The sequence below is a fragment of the Citrus clementina genome, unplaced genomic scaffold, assembly GCF_000493195.1.
Source record: "Citrus clementina cultivar Clemenules unplaced genomic scaffold, Citrus_clementina_v1.0 scaffold_4, whole genome shotgun sequence".
In the NCBI taxonomy this organism is placed as follows: Eukaryota; Viridiplantae; Streptophyta; class Magnoliopsida; order Sapindales; family Rutaceae; genus Citrus; species Citrus x clementina.
Window position 1 is genome coordinate 2,819,598 of NW_006262274.1, and position 23,464 is coordinate 2,843,061.

General features: G+C 36.7%; 3 protein-coding genes across 3 annotated transcripts; all 3 read left to right on the forward strand.

Moving 5' to 3' along the window:
• Positions 1 to 450: 450 nt before the first annotated feature.
• On the forward strand, positions 451 to 11,071 carry LOC18045288. Its single transcript, XM_024185938.1, is given in 12 exon segments — positions 451 to 781; positions 1,479 to 1,575; positions 2,066 to 2,974; positions 3,065 to 3,189; positions 3,604 to 3,765; positions 3,874 to 4,042; positions 4,045 to 4,836; positions 5,502 to 6,017; positions 6,129 to 6,448; positions 7,007 to 7,105; positions 7,198 to 7,323; positions 8,846 to 11,071. Coding segments are annotated over 12 exon segments (5,208 nt in total). The 5' UTR covers positions 451 to 673; the 3' UTR covers positions 10,631 to 11,071.
• Positions 11,072 to 12,810: 1,739 nt separating this feature from the next.
• On the forward strand, positions 12,811 to 13,635 carry LOC112098914 (BTB/POZ domain-containing protein At3g56230-like). The gene is made up of 2 exons (XM_024185612.1): positions 12,811 to 12,819; positions 13,165 to 13,635. The coding sequence occupies exons 1-2, from the start codon at positions 12,811 to 12,813 to the stop codon at positions 13,633 to 13,635; spliced, it is 480 nt and encodes a 159-aa protein (XP_024041380.1).
• Positions 13,636 to 14,151: 516 nt separating this feature from the next.
• LOC18045289 (elongator complex protein 1) lies at positions 14,152 to 20,438 on the forward strand. The gene is made up of 6 exons (XM_024185797.1): positions 14,152 to 14,409; positions 14,622 to 14,955; positions 15,382 to 18,445; positions 19,373 to 19,477; positions 19,575 to 19,893; positions 20,119 to 20,438. The coding sequence occupies exons 1-5, from the start codon at positions 14,251 to 14,253 to the stop codon at positions 19,888 to 19,890; spliced, it is 3,978 nt and encodes a 1,325-aa protein (XP_024041565.1). The 5' UTR covers positions 14,152 to 14,250; the 3' UTR covers positions 19,891 to 19,893; positions 20,119 to 20,438.
• The last annotated feature ends 3,026 nt before the right edge of the window (positions 20,439 to 23,464 follow it).

The following is a 23,464-nucleotide window of genomic DNA, read 5'->3' on the forward strand; positions in this document are numbered from 1 at the left end:
AATTGATAAAATTTGTTGAGTGAAAATAAAATTTGTCAGTTCGTTTAATTGATAAAATTTGTTGAGTGAATATTAACAGTGAGAAAGTTTGAGTTGTATTTAACATTTATAATAGTAGAAGTATGATTAGGTGTATGCATTAATACATCTTATGGTAAGTAACTGCATATTTATTAAGGTCCGATTCAGAAAGATTGAGTTGTAGAGTCCATAATTTTTAATAAGAGCTTGACACATACAGTCATGCAGGTGATCAGCTCTCATTATAATAATAATAATAATAATAATAATAATAATTAATGGCGTATGGAGAGATATTCAAGGCAAAAAGTGGCCTGTTAAACATTAGGTTAGCGCGTGAGGTACATTCTTGTCGAGGTGGCGGGCGTCAGCACGAGAGAAGAAATATCTGGACACGATCCTTAATTTCACGAGCGAACCAAGGGCATAATCGTACTTTTATTGTTGAGCAGCGACAGCGAGTAGTGCCGCTGAAGTTCGTTTTTTGGGGACCTCTCTCTTTATCGTTGAAAATTCTGGGAGTAACTCAAAACGTTTCGTTTTTCTTGACAGAGAGAGAACGAATATTATTAAAAAAAAAAAAAAAACAATTTTCTACAGAGAGAGAGAAACAAAACAAACAGTAAAAAAGTCAATAAACAAAACAAACAAAATGAAGACGATGAATAATAATGAGGCCGGTTCAGCGAATCAAATACCCAACCAAGAATTAACAAACAAGAATAGAGAAGAAGGCGAAGTCTCCTCTTCAGACGACGAAGTATTGTGCTCTTCATCCACAAACCTAAATGATTTGCATTTTGTCATCTTTTTTTAGCTTAATCTTAAACAACACCGTTTTGTGATGTGTGTACTGTTTATCTTTATTAGTTTTTTTTTTAAATTATCTTGGTTGCTGTTTATGTTGCTGAGAAAATACGGGAAATGATAGGAACTAGCTCGATTCAATCTCTTTTTTCTGTGTTGTAATGATTTCATGAACATGGATGTTAGTTGTGGTTAGCTAATTATCAGTTAATATGTACTCTCTTTCGGAATCTCTGACCTAGGATCAGAATTGTTCTTGAATCTCTCATTTATTTGATGAAGAGAAATTCAGGGCTTAAAATGTTGTCATGTGATTTTGAATTTCTATATAGCATTAGTATGTTTTTTTTATTGTCAGTTGTATTTCATGATATGGGATTTCCTTTGTTGTGTGTGTACCATTAGATGCTTATACAGTTGTGTTTTCAACTTGATTTTTTTTTTTATCTTCTGAATTCGCGTTGCTAGTTTAAAACCAGATTTAGCATGCAAGATTCAGTTTTAGTATTAATTATTCTGTTGTTGTAAAGTCTATATTCATACTGTTTATGGAATTTTTTTAATTATTTTCCTACCTTATTTTTCTCATAAGAAAAATATTGTTAAATATTTTTGATTTAGTTTCTAAATAAGTAATTTCTGTCTCATAGGAAAATCCTGGTAGCTGTTCTGCACATGCCACTGCTGCTGTTGGCCATCCTGCTGTGACTGTTCCAGCAAGTAAATACTCCCAAGGCACTCAAATGGGTGAGCCACAGAAACTAGCTCACAAGACTTTGGAATTTTTATTTATCTGTGCTCGTAAAATACTCTTTTTACAATTAGTGTTTGTATCTCTTATATAAAGTGCTAGTATGGCTTCTATTTCCAGTTCAATCTTCAAGCAAATATGTCAGTTGCATTTTTCTTGTAGTCGTGTATATAGCATGAGCGATGTGTGTACATATGTGCTAAAGTGGTAAGAGTGTCGTTACCTTAAATGGAGTTAATCAGTTTTTTGCTCTTCCATACATGGAAGCATACTTTGGCATGCTCTCTATTTGCAGTCCTATCTTCTGCTTTGCAAATTCGCTTTTCCTCTGACATCAAGATCTAGACATGTAGTCAATTGCCTAGTAATAATGGGGTTGATGTGGACCACGCCATAATATTTTTCTTCTACTTTCTTTATTAGCTTCATATCAACATTTTGTTTCTCCTAGAAGTTTCAATTGATGGATTTCTGTCTACTTTACAGTGAAGAATGCATCAGGCAATAATCTTTCGTGCACTGTTGATATTCAGCCCCGAAATACCACTCAATCAAACAGCCTTAAGAGTTTTGAGCAGAATCGAGTGACATTTAAATCTAATACTCCTGGATGGTTTCCCTCTTCAGGGAAGAATGATAACCTTGTGATAAGCTTCTCAGATGATGACAGTGGCAGTGACACTGAAGATCACAGGCATAAAACAGCATTTGAAAATAAATCCAATACAACTAGGGTGGATGGCAGCGGACGACCACCTACTTCATCGGCAGTAAAAGTGAAAAATTTACAACAAACTGCCAGAAATGTAAGCAAAGCAATTCCCAAAAAATTATCTCCAAGTCAAACATTGACAACGACTCGAAATCATGGGGGAGCAAATTCCTGGGTTTCTAGGCCCCCATCAGTCGACCAACGATCTCAGGTGAGAAATTTTAGTATTAAAAAAAAATTAGGAAGCCTAGAGTGTGGTGACCAGGTGGGTCTTAGAAACAGTAAACTTCAGGACTTGCGGCAGCAGATAGCACTTCGGGAAAGTGAACTTAAGCTTAAAGCTGCCCAGCAGAATAAAGATTTGGTTATAGATTCATGTGAGAATTATCATTTAGGACGGCTGGACCAAAAAGAACCAGACAAGAAACGCTTAAAAGTCAGTGGATCTTATTCTCATCGGCTAACTACAGATGGACGGCAGGATATACCTGCTACAAAATCTACCGTGCCAGTGAAAGAGCCAACACCAGAGAGAAGTAGTTTGCAGGATGGAAATAAGGTTGATCGAAGCCAGAAAGACATTCCCAGAAGCAGAATTGAGTCTGAAATTGTAAAATGGGACAAGCAGAATGGTAAGCAGGTTCATGTTCCACCAGAAAATGTACTTAGCGTGGTGAAGGATGGTAAGCTATTTGTTTGTTGTTTTAAAATCCAAATTTAGACTGCATTTGAGATTCCTAACAAAATGTTTGTTGTTTTTTTCTTTTTGGCAGTTGCCAATCCCAATACTAGCTGTAATCAATCTGACAGGGATAGTAGGCAAGTGAATAGTGGTCCTGTTTTACACAACACTTCACAACTAGCAAATATGACGTCCAGTAATTTTCCAAAGAATGCTGTAAGCTAATGTGTTAAGATGTACAGTAGTTAAGGTTTTAAAGTTGCATTTTTTTTTAATTCTCTTTTGGTATGTTTGGGCTTATTACATTTGCTGTCCAGCCCACTGAGATCTTATCACACACATCATTTTCACTACACTTCTTCTATGTTCATTTTCAGCTACATTTTGCAGCCTCGGTTTGTATGTTAGGCTTGCTTCATTTGTGCTTGGCATTATCCAGCATAGTAGTAGTACAAATTGGATGGCAACTGTAAGGTTCTGTTACAGGGCTGCAAGTAGAAAAATGAAGCCATCTTTCTGGGATTTTAATGAAAGTTCAAATAGTCTGACAAGTGTCATTTTCTAAACAATTGAATGTATCAGAATTGCTTGATCTTTGTGTTTAATTATTAATATTCTGTTACTTAGCAGGAACGAATAGAATCAGATCCTGCAAGCACAGCTGCTGGATGTCATCCTAGTTCTTTCTTAAGCAATGCTACAAGAGAACAGAATGTAATGGAAAACAGTGAGTACACGAAAGCCATATCTGGTGATAAGATAGATGGGCCCTCCTTCAATAACGTTCATCAGGTATATTTCCAGAGTTTAGATGCAGGCCAGAGCTCTAGAATGTCTGTCTGTTTGTATATATTATTATGGGTCTATTTTAATCCGAAGCATGTATAAAATTTGTTGCAGGTGAATACTGCCAGCTTAGGGAATTTTTCAGGCAATGGAAATGTTTCGAGAAATAGCAATGTGGACATACAATCACTACTTGACATGGAGGAATTGCTGGACAAGGAGCTGGAGGAAGCACAAGAACACCGGAGGATTTGTGAAATTGAAGAAAGAAAAGCTCTCAAAGCTTGCAGAAAGCGCAGAGAGCTCTGATTGAGGCTAATGCTAGTTGCACTAAACTTTATCGTCAAAGAGAACTGTGTTCAGCCCGGTTTCGTTCTTTTGTAATGGACGATTCCAACTTACTGTGGTCATCCGGACAACATGAAACTCTGGGGAATGAATTTGATTTATCAAAACACGTATCTGGAAATATGCATTTAGCACCCACATCAACTCATCAGATGCAGTCTGGTTATGTTGGTTATAATCAAGGAGGGTATGATTCAAGCATGCAATGTATCAATGGTGATCTGCAGAATTTTTCTCATGAGCATGAAAATGGACAAAATTTGGGGTCTGAACCTTGCAGTGAGCCAGATGCTAGTACATCAGAGCTGTTGCCTCGAAAAAGCAAAAATGCTCTGAATAGAATAAGCCCTCAGTCCAATGAGTTAATGGTTTCGGCAGATGAAGATGAAGAGGCATGCCAATTGGACCTCGAGTCTGTTCAACTGAACTTTGAATACCAACAGAAGGATCAAATTGCTGAAGGGAGGCAAATTAGCACTGATTACAGGCACAACAACAAATTATCTGCTGTTAGCTCTCAAGATCCTTTGCTTCTGGAAGCAACACTAAGGTCGGAACTGTTTGCACGGTTAGGAATGAGAACTTTTTCGAAGGATAGTGGTTCATGTTTCAATGTCGAGCCTTCAGTTGAACAAAGGGCTGACAATGACATTGGAAGTGACAAAATGCAGATGAGTAATGGCAGTGTCCCATCTTCAGGGGAACAAAGCCAGCAGCATGATATTGGAGGTAATTTTGTCAGAGTAGGACATTGTTTTGAGGGAGTAATTTGGTCTATAGAATACTCTTTCGTGTCTGGTTGCTGCTATTCTTGTTGCTTAACTTCTCATCCTTCTGGTGTTGTTATTTAGCAAGTGTGTCATCCTGCAGCTTTTACTTGAAAATATTTCCATTCATCGTGCTGCTGTCATCTGGTTAAAATATTTGCTAGTCTATCATGATCATTGTCAATGATTCATTTGTTGGTTCCTGTAAACATAATAGTTGTGCTTTCTCCACCTTAATTGCTTTCGTGCTCATTGTATGCATTGGATTGGTCATGTGCAACATAGCTCTGACATTTAGTAATGATCTAAAGTTTCCGCGGCTAATAATTTGCATCATAGTAGCTGGTGTTCATTATCATGAATTTAATGTAGCAGACTACTAGATCTCCAATTAATCAACACAAAATAATATAATTTACAGAAATTCCTTTTCAGACTTGTGAATAGAATTCAGTTTTTGTTTTTTATTTTTTTTATTGTTGTGAACTATAAGGATCGACTAGCTACTGTTGACTTAAATACATTTAACATTGTACCTTTTTATTTTTCAAGACCATTTATTTTTGTTTTAATTTTTTTTTTATCTTTCAATTTGAAGATGTTTAATATTTTTTTTTCCTGGTTTAGGCACTGATAAGCCTGAAAGAAGAATCCAAGAGGCTCCTTTCCAGATCCAGGATAAGTGCCTTGTTGAAAAGGGTCTATTAGAATTTCACTCTACTTACCATTCTAAGGGAAACAAATTTCCCACCAGAATGAACCATTCAACATCTGTATTATTATCACCACCAATTTTGAGGGGTGCATTTGGTCATCTGAAAAGTGAATTATGCATTGCTTTGTCAAACCAGAGTGGAAATCAACACAATCATGGACGTAACTTTGAAATTGAAGGGGTTGCTTGTGTCAATTCTGATAAAACTCAGGCTTGCTATTTGATAGCTAACTCGAAGCCAGATATTGTTAAGGGTTATGTAGGGAAAGAAATGGGCTCATACACCTGCAATCTTGCAATCGACCCACTTTGGCCACTCTGTATGTATGAGCTTCGAGGAAAATGCAACAATGACGAATGTCCTTGGCAACATGTTAAGTACTTTGCTGACAGAAATAAGAATCTGCATGACGATTCTGATAGTGCTGGTATTTTAACATATTCTGTTATCTTCTCTTGCGCTTTTCTTTCCTCTCTCTCTCTGTGCCTTTTTTTTTTTTTTTTTTTGTGGTGGCATTCTTAACATAATGCTTGTGCAGGTTGTCAGATTGGATCAACAATTCCTCAAGAACATTGTAATGTTGGGACAAAACTTTCCAAGGGTCACGATATTTTGACTCCCCCAACATATATAGTTGGCTTAGATATCCTGAAAGCTGATTCATATCAATACCAATCTGTTGTAGCTAGGAGACATGGACTGTGCTGGCAAAAGTGTTTAAGTATTTCCTTAGCTATATCAAGTATTTATCCGAAGGATTTACCCGCAGATTTATCGCTTATCGGTGATGGTCGTATTGAATGCATTGGGAGTTGGAATAGACAGTCATCATTTTTTCGGAGTAGAAATGGCGTGCTGGTTTGTTTATGATATCTCTTCTTTTTTATTGCAAACGTTATATTTTTGGTGCATTTCATCTGCCATAGCATTAAGTACCTTGAGGCATGACTAACTAGTTTATTATCAACATATTATTTATTTTGATCTTCTAATTAGGGAGTAGACCATGCAAGTAAGCATGGTGTGTGTGTTTGTCTGTTTTATTTATTTACTTTTAAACGAAAATGAGAGCTCTAGAAAATTCCGATTTTTATATGTTTATTTATCTATATATTGGTTTGGGTGCTCTTCAGCAAACCTTTTTAATGGTATAATTCTTTCGCTCATCCTTTCTCCTAACTCCCGCTCCCCTCAGAAGCATATACTAACAAACTCTAAACTATTAATAAGGAAAAAAAAAAAAAAAGACTTGTTTATGCCAACTTCTTTTTAGCTATTGGTTTCAGCATATATTTATTTCGAGTCTTTTTGCTTGCGCATGTATTCCTTTTGAAATTTGTGGAGGAGAGCTGTTTTCTTGAGTTGTTTGATCCAAACTCTTATTTATGGTTTTCTCTGTGCATGATATTTACCTAGAACAAACTTAAACAAGTTGAGCTTAGTAATGAACAATGTGTGGAAATGGCTCTTCTTATACTGAATCAAGATGCTAACAAACTTGAGGGTATGAAAAAGGTAATTTCATCTGCTAACATTTTTTACATGCAGTATCCTGATCATGTTTATTGTTTTTTAGTTTGTTTTCCTCAAATTATTGAGTTTTGCAGGCTCTCTCTTTGCTTTCGCGTGCGCTCGAGGCTGATCCAACATCTGAAATTCTTTGGATCACTTATCTGCTTATTTTCTATAGCAATACAAATTCAGTTGGGAAGGATGACATGTTCTCTTACTCGGTACGTTATTCTATGAATTCCAACGTTTTGAGGGCTGATGTTATGAAAGTAAGTCACATTCTGCATGTCAGTGACTGTCTATAGCTGCAGTTGATTTTGTGGTTACTCAGGATTTCAAGTCGCCACTTTCTTTTTTGGGATGGTCATAATGTGGAATGTTGTTCTATATGGAGGCATAACAGACATCTTTAGCAATTTCCCTAATTTTCCTTAGCTCAGCTCTATGTTTTCAAGCTAGTTATAGTTAATAATTGCATGTTAGTTTCCTCATGGTGGCTTATGCGTACATTATTTTTTCAGTTTGACAATTCTTTGGTGTTCCTGATAGTCAAACCAGATTGAACAGATTTTAAAAATATGATATTAAATTTTAAGTCTTGCAAACTTCTAATTTTGGTTATAATCCAAACAGGTTGTTGTGAGGTCTGTCTTCTTGATACACTTTGCACCGTTTGTCAATCATCCTCATACTTAAGCAACCAAATAACATTTATGATTAGATTTAGTTTGAGGTGTGATGAGAAAGAGATTCACTACAGTAGTTGTTGGTGACTGAACTTGCTGTCTACATATTACTTGCAAAAAGTTTAGTGATACAATGTAATTATTAAGGTGAATTTGTAGGTGCCACCAACTGAAATGCTCCTATGCTTAGTTTTTGCCATAATTGAATTGCACAACCAAGTCTAGCTAGTAATTTCTCAAAGAAATAACGAAAAGGAAAAGAAAAACTTTGCGTGATGCCGTTGTGACAATTATTTATGGAATTTTTCTATTGAAAGTTTCTTGCTATCCTTTTTTGTCAATCTTGGTACACTATTTTACGAATAAACACACTAGGAAAACCGATTGCATTACCATATGTAGTAGCTATCTAGTTGCTCAACAAAAATAGTCCATGGGAACCCAAAGCCATCAAATTACTAACACTGTTTCAGTTCAGTATAGAGTGTGTAATAACGTGATGCCGAGTGGATCCTGAAGGGCGGAGAAAGAAAATAGAAGTCTTAAGACTTCATTTTTCTGTTTAGAAATTAGAAAAGCTTTGGCCAGATATAGAATCCCGGGAGAAGATAAATTGCTTGAACTTGGAAGGAGGGAATCTAAAATGGTGTTCAATAGCTTTCTTTCTACACTTGGCTCTCTAATACTGGTGAAAAATATAATTTTTTCCATATAAATAGTAATAATAGTAAAATAATCTAAGGTTTGAGGAGAGAGATACATCTAGATCTGACTTTGGAAAACAGGGAAATTTTGAAATGGCTTTTAGTATCCATCTTTGTGTGAATGGTTTAGAATCAGCAGCCGCTCTTTTATTAAACAAATTACCAGATAACTTGTAAACATCAAGCTAATGTAGTTCGCATTGCTGACACTATACCTGACATGTAATAATTCCAATGTACATAATTATCCTAGTCTATGGGGTTTTTTAATTGTGGCCCTTCAGCATTTGTTTCCTTTTCAAAATTAGGAGTCGTTCAATTTTTTGTATGGAAACACTTCTCTTGGTCTCCAGGTGAAACACAATGAAGGATCTTATGCACTTTGGCTGATGTACATCAACAGTAGGACTCCACTTAATCATCGGTTGGATGCATATGATGCTGCACTTTCTGTGCTTTGCCGCTGTGCTTCTGCTTCTGATGGAGATGAAATGCATGCTAGTGCATGCATCTTAGACCTATTTTTGCAGATGCTGCAGTGTTTTTGCATGTCTGGAAATACTGAGAAGGCCATCCAGAGAATTTCCAGACTTCTCATTCCGGCAACCGGTTCTAATGACCGTCATTCCTTGTTTCTCTCTGATATCCTCACATGCCTAACAATTTCTGACAAACTTATATTCTGGGTATGTTGTGTGTACTTGGTTATTTACAGGAAACTGCCTGATGCTGTATTACAATTGCTTGAATGTGAGAAAGAACTCTTTGCAATTGATTGGCCTCCTGTTCAATTAGAAGATGATGAGAAGCAGAGGGCTATAAAGCTGATAGAAATGGCAGTAAATTCTGTTGAACTGTACAGTAATGGTGAATCACTTGAGAAGGAGACCAATCTCAGATCAGCACATTGTTTTGCAGTTAACCATATCAGGTGTATGGCAGTTCTTAATGGGCTAGAATGCAGTATGAACTTGTTGGAAAAATACATAAAGTCATACCCTTCATGCCTAGAACTTGTTTTGATGAAAGCACGCTTGCAGAAACATGATTTTGGCGATTTGAGTTCTGTTGGTTTTGAGGAAGCCCTTATTAAGTGGCCCAAAGGAGTCCCTGGAATTCAATGTATCTGGAATCAATATGTGGAGTATGCCCTTCAAAATGGCAGGCATGATTTTGCAGCAGAACTCATGGACCGTTGGTTTCATTCTGTTTGGAAAGTTCAGTATGATCAAGTTGAGATATCAGACCCTTTAGTGGCTGATATGTCACACAGCTCTCCTGAATCAACTTCAACATCAGATCCAGAGTTTTCAGTTTCTAACAGGAATCAGATGGATGTGATGTTTGGATATCTTAACCTTTCTCTGCACAGGCTATTGCAGAATGATTGTAATGAGGCCCGCTTAGCCATTGACGCGGCATTGAAAGCTGCAGCTTCTGAGCATTTTAAGCATTGTGTGAGAGAGCATGCCATGTTTTTGCTTATCAATGAGTCAGAACCAAAGGAAGGTGCACCTATCGGCTGGCAGCTGAAGCTTTTGAATAGTTACTTGGATAGAGCCCGGTCTCTCCCTTACCTAAAACTATTGCCTAGACAATTCATTAACAACATTGAGAGGCCCAGATTGCAGCAGCTAATTGAGAACCTGCTGAGTCCGGTTTCATCTGATTTTTCTCTGGTGAATTTGGTTCTTGAAGTATGCTATGGCCCATCTCTCTTACCCCGAAATTTTAGTAAACTAAAGGATCTAGTTGATTTTGTCGAAGGCATCATGGAGATTGTGCCATCCAACTACCAGTTGGCATTTTCTGTCTTCAAGCTGCTAAACAAAGACCACAATCCCAACATTACAGATGCTGTTCCGGAAAGTGTTCTGTTCTGGGCAAGCTCATCCTTGGTGAGTGCAATTTTTCATGCTGTCCCAGTAGCTCCAGAATATGTATGGGTAGAAACTGCAGGTATTTTAGGCAATATATCAAGCATTGAAGAAATTTCTGAGAGGTTTTTCAAGAGAGCCTTATCTGTGTATCCATTCTCCATCAAGTTATGGAAATGCTATTACGATCTGTCTAAAACTAAAGGGGACTCGAACACTATTGTCAAAGCAGCAAGAGAGAAGGGCATAGAACTCGATTGAAGACTTTTCTTAAAATTTAGTCTTAGATATTTGGCAGAAACAACATTCTGTGGAGGAAAACTTAGATTTGCTGATTCCTATTGAAGAGGCCTCAGATTAAATTGATGACAGCATGATGTGACACCAGATTGATAAGTTTTGTTGTTGTGAATGTATAGGAGAGATACAAAGCATAGGAATATAGTCAATTAGGTTTTAGCATCCATCAAATAGGTGACCGTCTTAGGTGAAGCTCATTCATTTCTTTTTCCCTTTAGGTTGGTTCTTTTGTTTTTGCTGTTGTTTCTATTTTGTCCTACTTAGGATGATACCAGATGACAGCTACTCCTTTTACACAATTATTTTGAGTACTTGTAATGACCCAGGTCTCCTGTACTGGTCATATAGTTGAAATGAATACAGAGATTGTGATTTTATATGTCCCTTCTCTACATAAACCTCTATTGTTGTCACTGATGTTATGAAGGAAAGAACAGGTATCGCCTTCTTTGTTTCTTTTGTCACTGATATGTTTCCACAAATCAATTGGTAGAACCCTTGCTAAAAGAAAGAGATGCTGTATATTAATCATTCACGTATTCTTCTGAATTATATGTATCCGCATGATTAATTTGGAAAAGCCGAGGGGACATGCAGGAACAAACTATTTTTATTGGAAACATTCCTCTAATGAATTCTTTGGGAACTTCTATAGTAAACGGAATATACAGAATTGCCATCAATCAAATATTGTAAAGTATTCTTGAAGTTTTTTATTTATCTAATTCTTTAGATATTATTTATTAATTTTCATATTTATTATATCTATTTATTAATATATAATTTAATTTGGTATTTGGATTTGAATTCAATTTAATAAATAACCAATTAACTACAATGTCAAAGAGGCACTTGCTTGCTTGAACTCGAGACCTTGAAATTTGGCAGTCACTGCCACCGATGCTGCAGCTGGTGATTAGAGGGCAGCATCGGTAAGTGGTTTATGAAATAACTACTAACGCATCAAAAGAGGGGGGCCTAAACGTCACAAAGTCAAACTTCCTGGGTCAAATTGGATTACAAAAAAAAATGTATGGGGCAGAAGAAAATAGAAATACGTATAAAAGGCAACTAAAGTACAACGTTGTACTTACAAACCTATTGTTTATCGTCCACGGCCAACCCATGGACGCACGCTCAAACGCCCACCAATCCCATCGACGCACGCATGGACGGAGCCAGCATGGGACGAACTGGGGCACAGGCCCCTGCTGGCTTTTAATTTTTTTTTTATAATTATACTAAAAAATTGTATTTTATTTGTTATTTATGAACAATGCCCCGGCTGAATTGTAAAATTTAAAATGAACTCTAATAATTTTAAAATATTTCATATCGTCCCTAGTTTAAATTTCTAATTATAAATAATTTAATTAGTTATTAACATTTCATAAAATCGATTAAAGACACAAGAACAAATATTAAAATAAAAAAATTATAACAAAATGTTAGTATAATGGTTAATGGACCAATCTTTAATCTTTTTGTTTTCTATTCAAGCAAAATCAAATAGTTGGTCTTTCGATATTGAATCATAAGTTGTAAGTCTATCTAATTCTAATTTTTAATTTTCTGATTAATCTTTTGTCTAGTTTTAAAATCTAGAATTTTACCATGCATTCATGTTTGTTCTGTGAGTTGCAATATATAAATATTTTTGTTATTATTAATAGATTTTAAGAGCAAATTAAGTAACAACCTAGTCTTATATATTGAAAAATATATTTTTGCTTATATTGATAATGCATTATTTTCAACTCATAAAATCTCATTGAGGAGTTTTCACTGAGAACAATTATAATAAGTAAATTTATTATCAATGAATATTATAACTGTAATGTTATATATTATCATCTAAATTTTTAGAAATGTATTATATTTTAAATAGCGTTTTAATTAGATGCATGTAGACACACTCTATAAAGAGCACGATTGTGCATGTGGCAAGCTCCCATTCGGAGTTTGTGGGGCCCACAACACAATTTCCCAAATGAGGACTTACCATATGAGCAATTGCGCATTCGACTCATGTTTGATTTTAAATATGCTCCAGCTCGATTAAAATCCTGATTGCGTCCCTAGACACACGCCATCGTCATCGACCGACTCACCACGCCAAGCCGCCAGCAATCACCGCGACGATGGGTCCTGTTCGCCACCACAAAGACAGGCGGCGGCGATTTCCTCAATTGCTTCACTTGCTCTAGATACAATTTTCCAGGTGTCGTTTTTAATCTAGTTTGTTAATTCAAGTTTCATGGTTTGATTTTCAAATATTCACGGCATATATACACTTAACATGATTATAAGACCACATTATGGATTTCTGTATCCCAGTGGAAATCTAGACTTTGCAATCATCAATTTTAACGACGCCAGCAGGAGAGAATGACACTTTTTTTTCTCTTCAAATTCCCAAACTTGTACGTATATTTACAAATTGTGTTAAATCTATATGTATTTTTTAAATGATATCGCTATTATGTGTTATGTAGGCCGCAAGATCAAATATCTTGGACCAGCCGAATGAACGCAAGGCTAGGCTATGCGAGGCTGTGCCATGTGAGAGTGAGACTGTGGAACTCGGTTTGAGACACGAAGAGCTTGAGCCTCTTCTAGATTTTCTTTACACTGGGAGCTTGCCTTGGGAGAAGATGGAGAAACATATACATACACTATTCTCTCTGGCTTATTCCTATGAAATCCTGTACCTGTGGGAGTTTTGCGCGCGCCATATCCTTTTGTCGTTGACCCCATCAAATGCTCTTCAGGTTTTGGAGTTAGCATTTCGTTGTAGACATAGAGGATTGTCGGAGGCTGCATTGAACTGTATTTTCCAAAACATGGAGGAGATAGTTTTCTCTAGTGAATATCAAGAGTTTGCTCTCCGGTGTAGGAAGATGTGTATGAACATGACAAGGGCATTTTGTATGTATGCCAAATTCAGAGGAGTCACTGGAGTTTGATAAATTGGGAGAAAAATTGAGGATTTGTGTTTTCTTGACTCTTTTCACAAATAAAAATTAAAAAAAAAAAGGCTTGATCTATGAAGTAAATTTTTTTATTTTTTGTACTAATGTGATGCCAGATTGAGTTAAATCATACCTTATAAATTTAAAAATTAAATTGATTTTCAACCAAAAAAAAAAAAAAAAGTGAAAACGTCGAGTACTGTATTTGATGGGTATAAAACACAAATTTTCCGTGAGGGGTGTAGTATATATTAATCTATTGCTATTCGAGAGTTGGCTCGTCCCGTTCAGCCAAAGAGAGAGGGGGCTAAATGTTATTAAGCCAAACTCAATAATGGGTCATATTGGACTTCCAAAAGTGTACGGGTTAGAGTATAAAATAGGCCAATAGTCTGCAGCGCGCAATAGCAAAAACACACGTGCTCATCTAACGTGCGCCTCCCATGATGGAAAAAATAAGCTACAGTCTATATAGGTTAGTAACTTTCAAGTACGCTTTTTCTTCTTCCGCTCACAGTTTACAAAGCCTCCTCTATTAAGGCCTAAAACCCTCAAAACCCTTACCATTATTATTTTTATTTTTTAAAATTAATTTTCGAGAATTAAAAGATGAACAATCTAAAACTGTGCGCAGAAGTTCCTCTGAATCTCGAGCTACAATCGAAGGACGAAATTTTACTGTTCTCGGCTCTCGATATCGAGCAAAACCGTCTGTTCTTCGCTTCTTCTGCTAATAACATTTACTCTGCTGAAATTTCTTCTTTCCAAGTAAGCTCAAGCTCTCTCTTGGTCCCGTGTTTCGTTATCGACAAGCTTAATTCATTTATTCTGCGTTTGTTTGGTCTATTAAGAAGGAAACAGTTTGCAGTGTTATTTTGGAAATTTGAAAACTTATTTCAAGTGCTTTTTGAATAAGCAGTTTGTTAGATTATATGCATAAAAAAATTGTGACTAATAATGGAACCTAATGCTTGTGCCAGAATGAGAGGGCATCGATCAAGACTGCAATATCTGCTGAAATTGAGCACATCGATTTGGAGCCTGGGGACTCCATTACTGCTTTTGATTATCTCATGGAGAAAGAAGCGTTGATAGTGGGAACTTCTAGTGGGCTTCTACTGCTGCATAGTGTGGATGGTAATGCAACAGAAGTTGTTGGTAGGGTTGAGGGTGGTGTCAGGTGCGTCTCCCCTAGTCCAGATGGAGATCTGCTGGGTGTAACAACTGGTTTTGGTCAGATTTTAGTGATGACTCATGATTGGGATTTATTGTATGAAAATCCACTGGAGGAGCTTGCCGAAGGTTTTGACGTACGTAAGGACCTAAACCTATTTCCGTTCTTCACAGATTCTTTTGCAAAAATTTTTTGTTCGCCTTAATTGCTTGCCAGTGAAGATAAGTAATTTCTTACACGCTCACCGGAGGGTGCACACATTCTGTTGTGTGTGATGCATGGCACGAATATAGACATTTGGGGCCCAATTGGGTCCTAACAAGAAAATTTCTTTAGCTGAAATATCTGTTTGCCTAGTTCATATCGGCCGTTTGAGGGATTGGAGGTGTAATTAAATGTCTGCATATCATGTACCAGATGGTTTAGAATCTGTTGTTGATGGCGATAGGATATATGCATTTATCTATATATCTATATATATCTCTGTGTGTGTGTATTTTTTCTTTTTCTTTTTCACTTTGAGTGTATTTTGAAATTTTGTTTATTGAACTTTGTTTTCCTTTCAGATGAACCAGAATTATCTTCCTCATTTTCTTTCAAGAGTCCCATTTCTTGGCGCGGTGATGGCAAATACTTTGCCACACTAAGTGAGTTCTGCAATTCTTCCAAATTGCATAAGAGACTTAAGGTTTGGGAACGAGATTCTGGAACATTGCAAGCTTCTTCAGAATTAAAGGCATTCATGGGGGCAGTTTTGGAATGGATGCCCAGTGGAGCAAACATTGCTGCTGTTTATGATAGAAAATCAGAGAACAAGTGTCCCTCTATAGTCTTCTATGAGAGGAATGGGTTAGAAAGGAGTTCCTTTGACATAAATGAACAAATCGATTCAACAGTAGAACTTTTGAAGTGGAATTGTATGTCAGATCTTCTTGCAGCTGTTGTCAGATTTGAAGAGTATGATTCTGTTAAGATCTGTTTTTTCAGCAACAACCATTGGTACTTGAAATATGAAATTAGATACTTGCGGCGGGATGGCATAAGGTTCATGTGGCATCCCACAAAGCCGCTGCAGTTGATATGTTGGACTCTTGATGGGCAAATTACAACATACGACTTCATCTGGACTACAGCTGTTATGGAGAACTCAACTGCTTTAGTCATTGATGGCTCCAAGATTCTAGTGACCCCCCTTTCTTTATCATTAATGCCACCTCCTATGTATTTATTTAGCCTGAAATTTCCAACTGCTGTCACGGAGATGGCTTTCTATAGCAAAAGTTCTAAGAATTGTTTGGCTGCAATTTTATCAGATGGATGTTTGTGTGTCGTGGACCTTCCTGCACCCGATATGTTGGAAGATCTAGAAGGCACAGAATTTGTTGTTGAAGCTTGTATTTCTGAAACTGCATTTGGATCAGTTATACATCTAATATGGTTAGGCTCACATCTACTTCTTTCTGTTTCTCATCATGGGCCCCGTCATAGCAATTACTTTCGAGGAGCCACATTAAATGAGGATGGGCTGCTTGGTTTTTATGCACAGGAGATTGAGCTTGCATGCTCTGAGGATCATGTCCAAGGTTTATTGACGTGTGCAGGATGGCACGCAAAAGTTTCCACTCAAATTCCTCTGGAAGGGTTGGTAATTGCTATTGCTCCTAATAATGCTAAAACATATTCAGCGTTTCTTCAGTTTGATGGTGGAAAAATCTCCGAGTACATGTCAAGGGTGGGACTGACTGGAGGTGCTTTGACACATGATGATGCAAGTTTTCCATTATCTTGCCCTTGGATGAGTGTTGTTTCAGTTGGTACCAATGGGCCATTGAAGCCTTTACTTTTTGGACTTGATGATGGTGGTAGGTTGCATGTTAGTGGAAAAATAGTATGCAACAACTGCAGCAGTTTCTCTTTCTACTCTAAGTCAGCTGGCCAGGCGATGTCTCATTTGATTCTTGCAACTAAACAGAATTTGCTCTTTATTGTTGACATTAGTGATATATTGCATGGAGAATTAGCATTGAAGTACGAGAACTTCACCCATGTTGGTAATAGAAGGAAAGAAGAAAACATAAGCTACATAAATATTTGGGAAAGAGGAGCCAAAGTTATTGGTGTCCTCCATGGAGATGAAGCTGCAGTCATATTACAAACGAACCGTGGAAACCTAGAATGCATGTACCCAAGAAAATTGGTTCTGACCTCAATTGTCAATGCTTTGATCCAAGGTCGTTTCAGAGATGCTCTAGTAATGGTAAGGCGGCATAGGATCAATTTTAATGTTATTGTTGATCATTGTGGCTGGCAAGCATTTCTCCAATCAGCTTCGGAGTTTGTTAGGCAGGTTAACAATTTGAGCTACATAACTGAGTTTGTTTGTGCAATAAATAATGAAAATATAACAGAAACTCTATATAAGAAATTTCAATTTCTCTCTCTACCTTGCTGCGAGGAGTTTAAAGATTTGCCGGCCAAAGATTTCAAGGCTTCTGAATGTAACAAGGTATCCTCAGTCCTGCTGGCCATAAGAAAGGCTCTTGAGGAGAAGGTACCAGAAAGTCCTTCCAGGGAACTTTGCATCTTGACTACTCTAGCTCGTAGTGATCCCCCAGCTCTTGAAGAAGCGTTGGAGAGGATAAAAGTTATCCGTGAAACTGAATTATTGGGTTCTGATGACCCAAGGAGAATGTCTTACCCTTCTGCTGAAGAAGCACTGAAGCATCTCTTGTGGCTAGCAGATTCAGAGGCTGTTTATGAAGCAGCTTTAGGGCTTTATGATTTGAACCTTGCTGCTATTGTGGCATTGAACTCCCAACAGGACCCAAAGGAGTTTCTGCCTTACCTTCAAGAATTGGAAAGTATGCCACCTCTCTTGATGCGCTATACAATAGACCTTAGGCTGCAGAGGTTTGAGAATGCTCTCAAACACATTGTTTCCATGGGTGATTCCTACTCTGCAGATTGTTTGAACCTCATGAAGAAATATCCTCAACTTTTTCCACTTGGACTTAAACTGATAACTGATCCTGCCAAGATGGAGCAGGTCCTTGAGGCTTGGGCAGATCATCTTAGTGATGAAAAATGCTTTGAAGATGCTGCTACTACCTATTTTTGTTGTTCCAGTTTGGAAAAGGCTATGAAGGCGTACCGTGCTTCTGGTAATTGGAGTGGGGTGCTGACAGTTGCTGGACTTCTTAAATTGGGAAAAGATGAAGTTATGAAACTGGCTCAGGAGCTCTGTGAAGAACTCCAAGCCCTTGGTAAACCAGGGGAAGCTGCCAAAATTGCTCTGGATTATTGTGGGGATGTTACCAATGGTATAAGTTTGTTAATTGATGCAAGGGACTGGGAGGAGGCTTTGAGGGTTGCTTTCATGCACAGGAGAGAAGATTTAATCACAAAAGTGAAGCATGCATCTTTGGAATGTGCAAGCAGCCTAATTGGTGAATACAAGGAAGGTTTGGAGAAAGTAGGGAAGTACTTGACTCGCTATTTAGCTGTTAGACAAAGAAGATTGCTACTTGCGGCTAAGCTTCAGTCAGAGGATCGGTCAATGAATGATCTCGATGATGATACTGTTTCAGAAACAAGCAGTACTTTCAGTGGAATGAGTGTGTACACCACTGGGTATGTCAATTACACCTCTATTTCTTTTCATTAGCTTCCATAGTTACATCTTGCTTTACTAGATCTCTTGATTTTCCTCTCTTAGGAAAGTTGCATTTGATATTGTCAATCTACTATTATCAAACATTAGGGTTCTATAATAAGGCTGTTGTTGCATTTTCATGACAATAAATATCATAACAGGAGTATAAAGTAATAAGTGGTGATTTCTATAATTAATGGAATCATAGAAGTGGTGATATAGTGCTATTATCCTCGTTCATCACACATTAAATTTTCTGTTATTTGCATCAGTCCTTATACCTGCAACTCCTTATCTGATTCATATTTTCAATAATATCTTGGTGAATGATGACTTGAACTTTATTGAAGAACATTCTATTCTGGATATGTTGTAGCTATTTATTTAGTCTAATCCCGGTCATCTGTTTCTCAATCAGGTTGAGCTGCTTAAACCGCATCCTTACTTTTATGTTTCTATATATCAATCCATGTTTGAGCATTTTTTATAGGTCATGGGGATTTCTCCTTCATCTTTCTTGCAGCCTAATTTGCTTAGACACTACTCCTCTGTACACCCAATGCCAACCCTTCTCCTTGTACCCTGTTATCACGCTTCTCACATAGCTGTAATGCAATTGAATGCCCTAAATATGTTGTGTGTATGTGCCCACGTTTTCTCGTTTTTGCTCAGAACCATTTTTCCCTGGTGTTTTATGGAGCCATTTCCATTACTCTTCCTCCCTCTCCAATACGCACCACAGCCCCACCATATCTAGATCTTTTTGGCTTCCTTTCAAAATAATTGTCTTCCACTGCCCTATCCGGACAAATTGCCAAATGATAAATATCCCCTTTCAGTTTTTCACTTTTCAAATGTTTGTTTTGTATCAATCTGAGTTGCTTCAAGTGGTTTTATTGTTCCAGGAGCAGTACAAGGAAGAGTTCTGCTGCTTCCACCAAGTCAACTGCAGCTAGTAAGGCAAGAGAATCGAAGCGCCAGAGAAATAGAGGGAAGATTCGTCCTGGCAGGTATTTTTGGTGATTCAGGCATTCGGTGTCCAATTTTCCTTGTTTTTTACTATTTCATTCACAATCTAAAGGGTAAAATTGTTCACTGGTGTTGTAGCCCTGGGGAAGAGATGGCTCTGGTGGATCATTTGAAGGGCATGTCTCTAACCGTTGGAGCAAAGCAAGAGCTTAAATCATTGGTGGTTTTCCTTGTGATGCTTGGTGAGGTGGATACTGCAAGGAAGCTGCAAGACACAGGAGAGACTTTTCAGCTGTCTCAAATGGCTGCAATCAAACTAGCTGAAGATACAATGTCTATTGATATCATAAATGAGCATGCACATAATATGGAGCGTTACGTGCAAATAGTAAAATTGGAATCCCAAAATTCAGAGGCCTTTTCTTGGCGATCTAAAGTATTTCTTTCTCCTTGAGAGGTAAGTTTGAGTAATCCTTTACTGAATGTAAATCACGGTCAGTTTTGAAAGAAACCATTGTTCTCTCTTGATGATCGTAGTGTGAGTTCTCGGTTTTGGTTTGTGTCAAGAGTATGAAGCCACTTTTTCATCTGTGCATATTGTATAAAGATAGGTTTGGACCTGTTCAAAATTGTTTTTAATTGAGAACATAATTCACTGTTGTTACTGTTGCTTGCATTGCAGTGATGACTCTTGTTGATTGAAGATATTGTTTGAATGGCGAGATGCATGGAGTGATCCTGTCAGAGCAGCAGATTGAAACTCGAATTTTTTTTAAAAAAATATCATTTATTAGATTTTGTATTGGCTGCTTGATTTATATGTAGCTTAGTTGGAACAAGAAATTCGCTTACAAAGGTTTTGAGATTACTTCTTTTAGCACATGTGGGCACACAATTTTTCATTTGTGTTGGAAATTGAAAAATTGCAGTGTCTTTGAAAGCCTAAGCAGCAAATGTGTGCCGTTTTTATGCCTTTCATAGGTAATCACACGATATTATAGACGGTCATTCTCTCCAATCCTTGATCTTCATCTTCATGTTTATTTAGAATGTAAAAAATTAGTCGAAATTCAGTTTTTATTACTCTTTTTACCTTCATGAAAACCACATAACGTACCGAAAAATGTTTAGTATCAAATGTATAATTTCATGAAAAGTAGTAACCACAAACTTCACATATTAATGATATCGTAAGATTAGACCAAAAAAATATATATAATAAAAGAAGTCACAAATTTAATTAAAGTCCCAGCCGGGTTAAACCGGTGACCTCTTGACCTGCAGTCAAATGCTCTACCGGGGAGCTCCAGACTCAAAAAGTCACAAATTTGATCTTTACATTAAGCTCCTCACTGATTTACTAAATCCTTACCGAGATATGGATTCGATTGTTTTCTTTAGCGCTCAGCATCCAATTGGTCATTCAACTTGTCCGCTAAAGAATTTCAGATATGGAGTTTGGTTCATGTGTCATATTGCATTATAGTTACTTCCTGGTTACTAGTAAGAGTCAGCTAAAGACTCGGGAAAAAACTTAGAATTGATTATTTTTATATTTCTCGTTTTGAAGATTGATTTTGAATCCTGAGCTGCTTTTCAAAAAGTTGTGGTTCTTGTTGGATGAGGAGAAATAAGAGCTTTAGTATATGTATGATCAATGGGGCGGGACGGGAGTTGCTTTTGCGTGTTAAGATTTTAATGGGGAGAAGAAATAAAGTGAGCTTTGGTGCGTAGTTAAATATAATACTTGTACCGTTCTCCAAAAAAAATTAAATAAAATAAGCTCTGTGTCGCATCTTCAGCCGTGCGATTATATCCAATGGGTCATTTACTATAAGACAAAGGATTGAGTGTATTAAATATTTGTTTGAATTTTGTCAAGTAGAAAACTTACTGAAAATTTTCGTATTTTATGTTTTGCAGCCCGGAGCTTACAGGGACCATGATAGAGAAAAGGTGTTTTTTACGCTTACAGTGCCTTCATCGAAACCAGCTATTCTCCTTTTTCTACTAAAAGGACCATGCCATCATTGTTTGATGGCTTGAAGATGATGCCAAAAAAAAAAAAAAAGTTTTGTTTGTTGCTTTTGAAAAGCCTCTCATCCAATCACAACCAGTTTATATATTTTCTGGTTATGCCTCAGAGCATATAAATTACCTGATTCATAGAGCCTTATGAAAACGGTAGTTGGCATGGTTCAAGGTTGTATTAGAAATAATATTCCTTTGCTCTGGTCATGATAGGTGAGATTAATGGAATAATTAACCCTTTATTATTTTTTTGAGCCAGCAATAACATGCTAGCGTGCTAAAGAATTAATTTATTCGCTACTGGATTTGTTTTATACCTCATCTTTCAATTTGTTTTACATTTCTTCATAAGGAACACAAAGATAAAGCCAGATACATATCAGTCAAGCTTTCCCCTATGGCCATAACTATTTTCTGCATGGCGAATGATGAGTTTCTTTTATATGCATATGATTATGGCTTAGATGTAAAATACGTTAGCTAAAAAACTTTTAGCATACCATTAATTGAGGATTTCTTAAAACTAATTAAGCTTAACTAATAAATTCTTTGTGTTATAGATACATGCCAATCATACCAGTAGTTTTGGTTAATGGTTGTAGAGAAATAACGGGTGGATGTTTCACGTTCATTCTTAGATACAACCCTAGAGCTATTATCCAGAATCTGAGATGCTTGTTGTTAGAGAATAAGAAGATGAAGCCAGAGCGAGAGCTTTGGAACATTCATATCGTGGGCATAAAGGAACTATAGTCCATGTTAATGAGAATACCTACTCTCTAAGTGGAGAAATAGTTAACTCTAGATCAGAGGGCTGCCAGTTTAAAAAAAAGTCTACCTAGCATAAGGAATAATCTATATGCTTTGAAAAGAAATAGTTACGTTAAGGTAACTCTAAATAGGTGTTTAGAAAACATTCATTGTTTTTCTGCCCATTGGCACTTATAAACTAGCATTATATAACCTTATAATTTTGTTATTTGCAAGGTTTTGTGGATAAATATGGCGGTGAATGCATAGGTATTTTTGTTGAGTTGATAAATTAGCTAAAAGGTTTAGGTCATGAATAGTTGTTGAAGAAATTTGATTTAATCAGTGAATTTAGAACAAATAAGTTTTTCTTATTTGATGGGAATGGAAACTTCATAAAAAACGCATTTGAGACCATACCATAATATGGAGCATTATATGTCCACTGATATAATTATTACTAAAGATACAATGTCCATTGATATCGTAAATGAAGATGCACATAATATGGAACATTACATACAAATAATAAAAGGGGAATCCCAAAATTCAGAGGCCTATTCTTGGCGATCTAAAGCATTCCCTTCACCTTAAGAGGTAAGTTTGAGTAATCCTTTATTGAACGTAAGTCATGGTCAGTTTCGAAGCAAACCATTTGTCTCTGTTGATGATCATAGTGTGAGTTCTTAGCTTGCGTCTGAGTATGAAACCACTTTTTCATCTTGCATATTGTATAAAGATAGATTTAGACCTGTTCAAAATTGTTTCATATTGACAACTTAATTCAATATTGCATTGTTGTTTGCATTGCAGCAATGACTCTTGCTGACTAAAGTTTTTTTTTTTTTTAATGGCCAGATGCATGGAGTGGTTCTGTCAAAGTAGCAGATTATATATATATAGATGTTGTATTGGCTGCTTGATTTATATGTAGCTTAGTTGGAACAAGAAATTCGCTAACTAAGGTTTTATGATTTCTTCTTTTAGCAACTGTGTACACATTTTTAATTTGTCTTGAAAATTGAAATTGGCACTGCATCTGAAAACCTACCATGCCTGGCCTAAGCAGCAAATTTGTATTGTTTTTATTCCTCTCATGGGTAATTACATGATATTATATATGGTAATTCCCTCCCCCCACTTGATTTTCATGTTTGCTTAGAATGGAATAATTTAGTAATAATCTAGTTCAAATATATAATTTCATGAAAGTAGTACCACAAACTTCTTGTATTAATGATATTGCT